The sequence below is a fragment of the Limanda limanda genome, chromosome 20, assembly GCF_963576545.1.
Source record: "Limanda limanda chromosome 20, fLimLim1.1, whole genome shotgun sequence".
Classification (NCBI taxonomy): domain Eukaryota; kingdom Metazoa; phylum Chordata; class Actinopteri; order Pleuronectiformes; family Pleuronectidae; genus Limanda; species Limanda limanda.
In genome coordinates, this window is record NC_083655.1 from 10,851,291 (window position 1) to 10,863,185 (window position 11,895).

General features: G+C 42.1%; 1 protein-coding gene across 1 annotated transcript; it reads left to right on the forward strand.

Moving 5' to 3' along the window:
* Positions 1–1,851: 1,851 nt before the first annotated feature.
* Positions 1,852–5,408, forward strand: gdap1 (ganglioside induced differentiation associated protein 1). Its single transcript, XM_061094171.1, has 6 exons — positions 1,852–2,016; positions 2,908–3,100; positions 3,516–3,689; positions 3,941–4,035; positions 4,790–4,904; positions 5,056–5,408. Exons 1-6 carry the CDS (start codon positions 1,852–1,854, stop codon positions 5,406–5,408), a joined length of 1,095 nt encoding a protein of 364 aa, XP_060950154.1.
* Positions 5,409–11,895: the final 6,487 nt, after the last annotated feature.

Below are 11,895 nucleotides of genomic sequence, written 5' to 3' on the forward strand. Positions count from 1 at the left end.
ACAGGAGGGAGAGGACACGGAGGCTGACATGCCGGGAGAGGCATGTGTGGAGGTGTGAATGGTGGGCGTCGTTTACCGGAGGCGCACCGGAGGTAGTCCGCTGTGTGCTGCTCGTCTCCCCCCTCTCACCCACTGATCACACAGGGAGAGAGAGAGAGAGAGGGCCGAGCTGGAGAGACACACCGAGCCAATGACAACGTCACAACACCGGGACCTCCCACCCCTCGCTGTCTCTCCACCTCTCCCATCATCTCTCTCTCTCTCTCTCTCTCACTCTCCCTCTCTTTCTCTTTACCTCTCTCTCTACCTCTCACCCCGCCTCCCACCCTACCCCTATATCTCTCTCTACCCCCCCTCTCTCTCTACTTCTCTCATCCTCTCTCTACCTCTCTCCCCCTCTCCCACCCTACCCCATATATATCGCTCTCTCTACCTCTCTCCCCCTACCCCCCTCTCTCTCTCCCTCTCTCTCTCTCCCTCACTCTCTTCGTCTCCCATCCTCTCTTTGTCTCTCTTTACCTCTCTCTCTACCTCTCTCTAACTCTCTACCCCTCTCCCACCCTACCCCTTTATCTCTCTCGCTATCTCTACTTCTCTCCCCCTTACCTCTCTCACCCTACCTCTCTCTCTCTCCCACCCTACACCTCTACCTTCCTCTCCCCCTCTCTTGCACCCTCTCTCCCCCCCCTCTCTCTCTCTATCTCTCTCTCTGTCTCTCTCTCTCCCAACCTACCCCGTAATAAAATAACACACATATATATATATATGAAATCACATTCCAGTGATAAGTGATAGTCTATACTTTGATACTCTATATAGCTCTATTAAGTTTCAGAGATACAGTATATACACACAGTATTATTAATACCCAATGAGATATCTGTCACATTTCTGGTGTATTCGATTTAATTGAATAGCTCATGCTAGGCCTAGTGTTTACAGTGCATGCATCATGTTTGCTCAGCAATTATTTACATTTTAGTCAAGTCTTAAGTCAGTAATCAGTGCATCAGGTTAATAATTCCCCCTCTAAAAAAGAGTTACAAAAGTTCCTCACTTGGTTATAATTTGTTATTAAGTCCAGTTTTAAATGGTAGTTATGTTTAAAATAATCACGCTTTGCATCAGGTACATCATAAACTCGCTGTAAACTATATGTACTATCTGCTGTATTTAAACTATAAACTAGTTGTAACCTTCACCAACAGAAGGCGACTACTTAAATATAGACCTCAGAGCGACCTCTGCTGTACAAATACATGTATTGCATAACCAAGGAGTGATTTTCTTCATTGTAAAGTTGTGGTAATTGTCAACAATATTTGTTGTGTTTGTTTCTTACATTAAATGTATCATATTAATGATATATTAATAGTATATTTATACTTATGATCATAGATTATATACATTTTGAAACTTGTATTATAGGCAACATACTCAACAACACATATACTCTGTAGAATGGTTAGTTAGTGAAGATAATTTTAATTTGATTGAACTATGGGTAAACCGTATTTTATGTACTACCGATCATCTACTTTTACAGTAGTACTATTAGATGTCAACAAAGACAAAGAAGGAAAAGAAAAGGAAGAACAGACGGGAGATAAGAAAATGATCAACAGAGGATTAAACTTATCTCAAAACTTACACACACTGAAATATTTTCATTTTGACAATATACTGTACGATGAAAGAATTTGTCTGTCTAAATAGTTTGTTCTTAATAAAAACGTCAGACTGCAGACATCAGATTCACGTTACACTCCGAGTCTGTAGGGGGAGCCATCAGTTCACCGTCACCTGCTGCTCCGTCCTCACTCGTCCCCTAATATGATACTAACAAATAAAATGGCGTCTGAAAGCGGCTCTGTAGCCCAGGATGAGAAAACAGCTCTGATAGAAGCAGAGTCTGGACAAGATGCTGTTCAGCAGCAGGAAGGAGAAACGTCTGAGAAGCAACATGAGTCCAAGTTGACGCTTTATCACTGGACTCAGTCTTTTAATTCTCAGAAGGTGAGTGGTTCAGCACCACAGCTCGGTGGACAGCTCCTACTCTGAGAAAATGGATGGGATGGTGTGGATTACATTTTTAGATTCACGTAACACACACATCATCTCTACCTGATGATTTAATAATAATGATATAATAATAATAATACTGACCTATAACACACTGTTACAACACTGGTCATCGAGGGAATAACGGCCAGTGTTTACCTTCCAGACCCAGATGTTCTAACTGGAAGGGAACGTTTCAGCATCAGTTCAATGGGAGAGAAGACAGATAGTAAAATCAGGACTGTAGTATATAATTGTGATGATAATAATAACCTTTATTCATATATTTCATCTAATAGCAAGGCGTACAAAGTTACTTGACTGACACAGTAGAATAAGGAACTTCATATCTATATCTATACACTTCATATATATCTGGGCCACCGTGTTGCTGTTGTGATGGTTGTGTTTGTTGTTACTTTGAGATCCCTCAGAGAAAGGTTTCTGATCCAAATAGAAACCTGGTGAATCTATGTGTTTTCATAAGTGGAGTGTTGGGAGTCTTGGTGGAGGTGTGAGCACTCAAGTATTATCTTTTGGGCTAAAATGTGTTGTTTGTGAGTTATTGAAAGAAACATTAAAGAGCAAGAGCCGCCTTGTGGGAAATCTACCATTTATATTCAATAACAGAGAAGCAAACAGCATTTTTCAGATCGTTTGTTGATGTTTTAATTTAAGACTCTGGTGCATAGTCAAGGGGACAAAAGGTGCAGAAACATTACAAGGATTTGATTGTAGACCAGTCATCTATAGATTAATGGCCATAACAAATGTTTGTTGGCTTATTATAGTTTCACTGAGATATTTAAATCTCAACCACAGTCATACAGAGGTGTTGTTTTTCAGGTGCGTCTGGCCATAGCAGAGAAAGGTTTGCACTGTCAGGAGTACGACGTGAGTCTGCCGCTCAGCGAGCACAACGAGCCCTGGTTCATGCGTCTGAATCCAACGGGTGAGGTTCCCGTCTTAGTCCACGACGACAACGTCATCTGTGACCCGACACAGATCGTGGACTATCTGGAGCAGAACTTCAATGATGGTGAGATTAAATAAAGACTGTTCACAGCGGCACACTCTCACTAAGTGACTGTTTTAATGCACTTAAGGAGTCCATTCTCTATATTCTTTTCATGCAGTGTTTGCTTCTTTGTCTTTGTCGAATTTATGTTATAAAAATATCTTTTTGTTGTTTGGATTTGTTCTTAATTTTGCATCGTTTCTTTGTATAGTTTTCATTCATTGATTCATTTTTTCTTGGTTTGCACTGATCCACAATAGCTTTGTTCTAAGGGTCCCCTCACCCCACAGGGGAGGAAATATGGTAAGCATGGAACCCTTTTAAGATAATGGCATCAAGTTTCCCTTCATCAACCCGATCTTTTCTAAATGGTCCCTTAGCAAGCTTGTTTCACACTTTAACACCATCGCTCCTTCCTTTTCATGGATTTTCACAGAGGGCACACCCAAGCTTGTACCTGAAGAGGGCAGCACATACTATCACAGGGTGCAGCACTACCGAGAGCTGCTGGACTCACTGCAGATGGATGCCTACACCCATGGCTGCATCCTCCACCCTGAGATCACAGTGGACTCACACATACCAGCCTATGCTGCCTCGCGCATCCGAAGTAAGACACAAAGACAGGCACCCTGGTAATAATAGACAAGCTATGATGTTATGTATCTATATCCACAGGGTCGGTTATCAGGGAGTTAGTGTTAGAAACTGTTTAACAAAACTACAGCCACAAATGTTTAGGCATTGAGTCAAATTGTGTTGACTCTATGCCTAAATATATTGATTCCAAGCTTTAATGTTGTAATAAAACCAAAGTGCGTCTCATCATGTCTGACCTGTTTTTCTGCTTTTGTGTGACAGCACAGATTGGAAACACACAGTCGGAGCTGAAAAAACTGGCCGAGCAGAATCCAGAGCTGAAAGATGCTTATGTTGCAAAACAGAGGCGCATAAAAGTAAGTTATTTAATCAGTAGAGTGGCAAGTACCAACAACTGTAGGCTTTGTTTTATGCATTTGTATATTTACATAACACCTAAGTCCGGACCCCCTTCAAGACTTAGACTGCCCCACGAAAAATAAAAACAGGTGAATGGAGTCAAACATGGTAATTGGCATTTTATTTATAATGTAAAAAAAATATAGAAATACATAATTACGATCAAAACATCATGTAAAATTCATAGTAAGGAACAGAGCTAAAATAACTACTCTGTTTAGCAGCTATTCTGTGAACTTGTTTTAATCAGTCAACAACAAAATCTGCAGCGTGGGAGTATCGCGACGACTAACTTTAGCAAAATCTAAAACAGAATTTACATCATGATTTGTTCTCTATCTGTAATTGGAAAACATTAGTTTTACTGAAGCACCATATTTGTTAATCCACCTTTTAACTAAACAAGGCTGCAGATAAATACCGATGAAAAATAATCATGGAAAATAAAACCCGGCTAAGCAATAACTCTGCTTTTGTCATTTAAATTATGAATGAGTGTATTATATAGATTTAAGCATGAATATTGATTGTTAACGGACACCAAGTAGCACAGAGGTACATGTATGTACTAACAGTGGTTCAGATGCACGAGTGAGCTGAGAGAACATTTCATTCGTAGGGACTGCAGTTTGATGTGTTTTCTCCTGTGATGTTTAAAAGAGATAACTGTGCTGTGAACAGATGTATTTATATGTGATCATGTTTCTACAGTCTAAGTTGTTTGACCACGACAACATGAAGTATCTGAAGAAGCTTCTGGATGAACTGGAGGGTGTGATGGACCAGGTGGAGACAGAGCTTCAGAGGAGAGAGGAAGAAACACCAGGTAACCACATCCTCGTGTTGCTTAGTAACCACTGCACCATCAATAATCGTATGCAACAATCAATATCATGTGTTAATACGACTGTTGTATTATTAAAACGACAATAGAATTCATATTCTCAATTCCTCTGTCCGCCGTGTTTCCCTTGTAGAGGAAGGAACTCAGTCCTGGCTGTGTGGCGACTTCTTCAGCATGGCCGACATCTCTCTGGCAGTAACCTTACACCGCCTCAAGTTCCTCGGCCTCTCCCGTCGCTACTGGGGCAACAGTAACCGTGTCAACCTGGAAACGTACTATGAGCGTGTGGTGGAGCGGCCGGCCTTCGGGAGGGTTTTGGGCCACGTCAACAACATCCTGATATCTGCAGTCCTGCCGGTGGCGTTTCGTGTGGCCAAGAAGAACGCGCCGGTAATTGTGGGTACCACTTTGCTGATTGGCCTCCTGGGCGGAGCTACATACTTGGCCTTCCTGTACATGAAGAAGAGGCTCACTACCTTTAGCTGAGGGATGTTGTGGTGTTTGTTTGGGGACAGCACTGATGTGGGGGTGGGAGGTATAGACAAATAAATTATTAAGAAATGTTGCACACATTTCAAGACAAATTTATCCCAAATAAAATTAAAATACAGAGAAGAATATGATAAATTATTATCAGCACATCATTTATATGTAATTACAACATATATCTATTGTTTTCTCTGTTGCTGGTTGCACAAAATGCACTTTTATTAATTTCTCATTATGCGACTGCTGCAATATAATTACACCAAAGGTTGGACTGGATGAGCCATGATAGCATTAGCTTCAGTTTATCACTTAAACTTTGTTTTGGGAGAAGTATGACAAGCGTGCTCGTGAGTTTGGTCACTTCTTGCTTTAAAAGCTGAAGAGACTTGTCTCTCTTCTCCATAAGTGGTTTGTGTTGATAACATTACCTGAAAGTACTGTTCCTCTCTGACAAAACCAAAATACATAGACTTTAGACTGTGTGCCATGCGATCACAACATTAAACAAATATAAACCAGTACAAATAGATCTCATATTTTATTGAAAACAACTGGAAGCTATTTACTAATGTAAGGTAAACATGATTTATCATAAAGGGGCTAAATGTTTGTATGTGTACTCAAATAATAATGAAGAGCTTAATCTATTTGACTTCACCATTTGTTATACCTTGCAAACACCTGAAGTCTGCAGCCAGGTCTGTGACCCAGTCTGCCCAGCAGGAATCAAATATGTCTACATGTGTAGGAACTGCTTTTCTCACTGCTTTTCTAATCCTATTTTTAGGCCATCATGTGTAACATCTGTTGGAGAATAAACTGCTTCGAAACAAGCTCCACTATTTCTTGTCACACGGGTCGATTTCAGAATAAAAAATTCTCAACTCTGCATTATTTAATACGCCGTCATACATCACACAGGTTTTCAAACAGAAAAACAAATCTAAACATCTTAAGGCTGCTAATCACATTTCCCAGACTCTGCAAACGAGTCAGCATCTACAGCAGTTTGTTTGCTCTGTAAAAATCTCCACGGCCGACATGTAACATATGCTCGTCTTTTCCTTTAAACTCCCCCCCCCCCCTCACGTGAGCTCAGACACAGACCCATGCCAGACCCCTCGACAAAGACTGGCCTTTGTTTGGAAGTGTCCAGAGGGGCTGGTTAGTGTAGCTGTCAAAGAAATGTCTCACACGTGTTAAAGCCACATGCGAGTGTGTTCGTCAAAAGGACCATAAGCTCATACTCGAGTGTTAGCTCAGGAAGAAAAGAAAAAAAAGTCATACCCTCGCAAATGGCAACTGAAATGACATCACTTGAGCTGCAGGGTTTATCTCACTCTGGTGTCATGTTGAGGGAGAACAGTCATGAATGCATGAAAATGTATACTAGTGTAAATCAATGTTAGGGAGCTGCAGCCCCGGTTATAAACAAAATGAGATTCCGTCATGTTTTTAACAAAACTCCATGTGGATGATGTTGGTCTTATATCTCCACAAATCACTCATTGCAAACTGAGGGAGGACAGATGATGTAACACCACGACATAACACTACAAATGGACTTTGAGTTACACACGACACAGATATGTTGCTAATATGAAGCAAACCTTATAATAAAACACATTTAGGTGATTAAGAGCTAATATACACCTACCAAAAATTTTGTCAGGTGAGGGAAAGAACTTAAGTTGATTAGAGGTGATTATAACTATTATCCATATGAAATCTATTCTGATAGTTGATTTGTTTATTTTGGTAAAATCTCTTATTGAAATAAAAGGAATTATACTTCAGAGGTTTTCAAAAGAACCAATGCAAATCATTGACATATGATGAGAGACCATTGGTCATGTACTTTAGATTTATACAGTGTTTAAAACGCCAAGGAAAAAACTGACTTGCACTGATTTGCACATGCACGCCCTTCATGCCTCTTAAAAATGTATTGTTCTTGTGACGTGAAGGCGTAAACATGTGTGTATGTGTATGCCCACTAGAGGGCAGCATTTCCTTAAACAACATTAATCTCAAACTTCACAATGAAGGAGTCAGACTCCCTGAGCTTCTACATGTTTCCAATTACTTATATTTTCAGAAAACTAAGACTCTTTTCAGCACAGGTTACCGGCACAACATTTGAGCAGCATCTTTACCCCCCCCCCCCCTCTCCTCTATATTAGACGTACATTTGCAGCCAGAAAGCGACTGAGCCAGCTGACTCAGTAAACCTGCAGTTGGACCTGGACATGGTCAAGAAACTTTCAGACGATCATTGCTGACATTTCGCTATTTGGCCGTTTAAAATCAAACAGGTGGTTCACAACAAGTGGACGAAGCTGAAACACAGCAAGGACTTCTTTTATTTGTTGCAGAGTCAATTTCATGTGATATTGGATTATGCTGTCAGAGTGTTACTGTGTCATTAAACAGTCAAACACATTGCTTGGCCGGACACACAACACAATATTTGAATAGCCCTAAACACCAGGTCAAGTGTTTCTATGAGCCTCTGACAGGTTCGTTCACTGAGCAGCGACCACGAGAGGACAAGTGTCGATATTTATGACAAACACTCACTGTCCTGACTTTCATTAGCGAGTGGATCACAGATCACATTCTGCGGCTGAATATCTGAATATGACACATTTTGGAGAAATGCTCCCTCGCTGAACTTGAGCTGTCAATCGTCTTAATTCCACCGCCAAAATAAAATGTATGAACATTTCAATTGTGACATCTGCGGAATTTAAATAAGTGAACTACTTGCTATACAGCACAGTACAGCACAATGCAGCGGCAACCAAATGAGAATACTTTTGCACAATTCGTTCTATGCTGCCTCCCCTGAGGGTCGCAGGGGGCCGGAGCCAAACATAATATTATGTTATTAAAAACTAATTACTCTTGGATCTATGCAGAGGCAACTTTTTCTATGTTTTTTAAAAGACCAGGTTGTGGAGGAGCAGGGCCTTCAGGAGGATTTTCTGGCACAACGTGCGACGGAGGTTAAAGGATTCACTCTGCTTCAAATGACTTAGTTCATATTTGTTTGTACTTAGAAGAATGTCTGGACACGTCTAAGGGAGAAAGTGTTTCCACTTTCTAAATGGTCATGTTTGAAGGTGAGGCAGATATCATAGAACATCGTAGATAGCGGTGGAAAGTGTCTCTTCCTCACCTCTGCTCACGTGACCTGTGAAATATTAATGGTAATGGAGACAAAAGTCACAAATTGCTTGACATGACTAAAGCCAGAGTGCATGAATGTGCTTTAGGCTGTTTTTTTAAAGCTTCAACGCAGAAAGTAAATCTAAATCGAGAATATTGTATAATGTTGGGGCCGCAACTTCGAAGGCACAATCAAGAGTAGTTCACCTAAGTGACCTGGTCTGTACAGATGGAGCAGGTCAGTGCTGTAAGCAGGGGCCTGACCATGCTGTGATATACATGTTAAAACAAGTATATTAAAATGATTTCTAGATTTGAGAAGACATCGGGGACAAGAGAACAGCAGCAGCGCCCTGCACCACTTGGAGATGATTCACGTAGGCGGGTGAACAGGGAATTGCAGTCGTATAAAACAGGAGGAAATAAAGGAGCGAATCCTCATCTGTAGCTCTGCTTGTGTCACAGGGGTCCTGAGTCGGTGTGAAGACGCCAGGCCGTGGTTGACACCCTTGATGATGTGGCGTTAGAGTTGAGTCACCTCTGTATCAAAGCTCCTGTTGTACTGTAACACGTAGTCCAACCCGGTGGATTATTTGTACTCCCATTTCGAGCGTCTTTAAACTCCCCCTGGTGTCAGTGGAGATGGTGACTGGCGTCGGGTCAGACCACTAACTGAGCTGTGCGCCGTCCCATTGCTGCCATTCAAATAAACAGAAACGAGCTAGAGGCACCACCTACTCCCACCACTTCTCTCACTCCCTTTTACACTCCCTTTTACTACCTCTCCTGTGAACACTGTTCTTCTCTCTGGCTCTTTCCCCTGCAGGGAGCGTCTACGTCAGCAGGGGATGGGTGGGGTTGGTGCAGGTGTGTGTCTTGGAATGGCATGGAAACCCCCAGCAGACGTGCGCGCCCACAGACCAGTGCAGAGGGAGGTGGAGGGATGGATGGATGGATGGATGGAAATGAACTTGCCGATGCAGCTGAGAAGGGAGCGGTGAGGGACGGAACTGAAAGGATGTGGATGGTGAAGGAAAGGTGAAACATCTCAGAGAGGGATAACAAGACTCCTAAAAAGTCCTATAAAATCATTAAAAGCAATAATAAAATAGTTATAAAAGCCGAATAGATACTTAAAGGTTCAGTGTGTAAGATTTAGGTTAAAGGAAACTATTGGCAGAAATATAGAATAATCCTAGTGATTGACACTGTTAACTGTTTTGCATTTAGCATTTCACTTTTTACTTCACTTTTTATATCTTTTATATTTTTTTATTCAGAAATGTTTATGTCAAAATAAATGTTACTTTGTATAAATATTGGTAAAAAGTGAGTAAATAAGAAGTAAACAGTGAGTAAATTTATACTGGTTTCCCATTTTTTATCGCTCTCCTATGTATGTTGTATTTATTGCGTTTTTATGTTTCTATGTTCATTGTTTGCACCAATAACCAGAGCAAATTCCTTGTATGTGTGAACGTACTTGGCAATAAAATACTTCTGATTGTTCTGATTCTGATTCTGATGTTTTCACTGTGTGTTTCATCTAAATTGTACGAATTGTTGTTTTTTTCCCCCTAAAATTAGCCATTTAAATTTAAATACTTTATATTTGCATCAGGAGAGGGTCCTCTCTATGGAGGCTGCCATGTTTTTTTTTACAGTAGCTCAAACTGGACAAACTAATCACCTTTTGAGTTTTTATGAAAACCGAAGGCTTCAGGTTCTCTCTCATGTTTGGAAGGGGAGGGTGAGGTGAGGGGAGTTCAGCTGCAACATACAACTTCACCACTAGATGTCACTGAATCGTACACACTGACCCTTTAAGTTGATGATCATTAATATTCAATGCAGTTTCTTCTTTCCTCCTGGACTAAAGCTCTCTGTGAGGCAGGTGGACGAGTTGCGCTGGACGTCCACAGACAGACAGGCAGGCTGGGTAAACAGAAACCCACATAGCACCAGCTGACGGCCAAGCCCACCTGATGTGGAGACTGAGCGAGTGGAAGCATGGAAACTTCCACAGGTGCGATCGGAGACGGCGAGCTGCGTGGGAACTGGCAGATTTTCGGGGGGAAAGATGGGAATCCGTGAGATAAATCAGAGGAAGCGATCAGGAAGGAGGAACAATGTTTCGGTGATGCATCTGCTGATATCCTCCATCACATCTGCAGAACCAGTCGTGGGCGATTCCTCTTCAAGACGGATGGAAAAGACGTTGGAAGGAGCTTCATTGGTTCCTTGTGAGGTTACATAATGACACTGTAGACACAGGAATGAAATGGCAAGATGAACCAGTGAATGGAGACGCAGCTGTTTTGCTCTTTGTGCAGCAGCAGCAGCCCAGTCGCTATTGTCCAATGAGCATTGTGGTTGCATCAGATCCTTCTCTCTCGTGTCTCCCTCTGTTATTTTTCCCCTCACGGTTACTCTGGACACACCGCTCGGAATCAGAAAAGATGTCCAGGGGCCTGTTGGCACCATCAAAGACGTTCTCAGTAAACCGCTGCGCCTTTCCAGAAAGCAGCCGTCGCCGCCTTTCAGCTTTTCTGCGATATACTGTTTGCTGAGCGGACGAGAGGTGGGATCTCGTGGTGTTGACACTACTGTTAAAATGACCCCCCGCCGACTCGCCCTTCACAGCTTTATGATGAAATCCTGTGCCACCATTCATCCCCACATGTGCTCCTCAAATATTTAAACTTGGCCTACATAAACAGAGCTGCGCAGGAGAGACGACACTCACGGCCCTCTGAAGCGGACCTGCTGCATTATAAATCTCCGCTCAATTGGCAAGATGTGGCCAAGTTAAACACACCATTGGGTTTTTATTGTGTTAATGAATTTCCTGTGTATGATGGCCTCACCGTGTCCGTGCAGATAACCACAGGGATCTCAGCACGGGTCTGAGGAGCCGGGAGGATCTACTCCTCTAGATTTTTTAAACTCTTTGTTCTCCGCGTGTACAGATTTTAGAGGACACTACAAATCACAGAGTAACTGCAGATTATAAAGCTGGATTAATAAAACGACTTAATTCTAAAGTGTATCCTGGTGTCCGTGCCTCAGTTTGACACAGATTAATGTCCGTGATGCTCTAATGCATCGCCTCGTTACAGAGGTCGCTGAAGGTCGCTCCACCTGCTGTCAAGTGAACAAACCCTGTGCAGGGGGGGGGGGGGGGGGCACACAGCAGAGGGTTTATGTACGGATATCCTAATGTAAATACTGAGCCCGTCTCTCCCTGTGTGAGCACTTCCTCTCCCATGACCACCTCAGGCAACAAGGCCTGACCTTCTACACAGGGAATTAA

Coding starts and splice junctions, on each gene's coding strand:
- gdap1 (XM_061094171.1), top strand. CDS start 1,852: ATGGCGTCTGAAAGCGGCTCTGTAGCCCAGGATGAGAAAACAGCTCTG. Junction 2,017..2,907: donor AGTCTTTTAATTCTCAGAAG/GTGAGTGGTTCA, acceptor GTTGTTTTTCAG/GTGCGTCTGGCCATAGCAGA. Junction 4,036..4,789: donor CAAAACAGAGGCGCATAAAA/GTAAGTTATTTA, acceptor ATGTTTCTACAG/TCTAAGTTGTTTGACCACGA.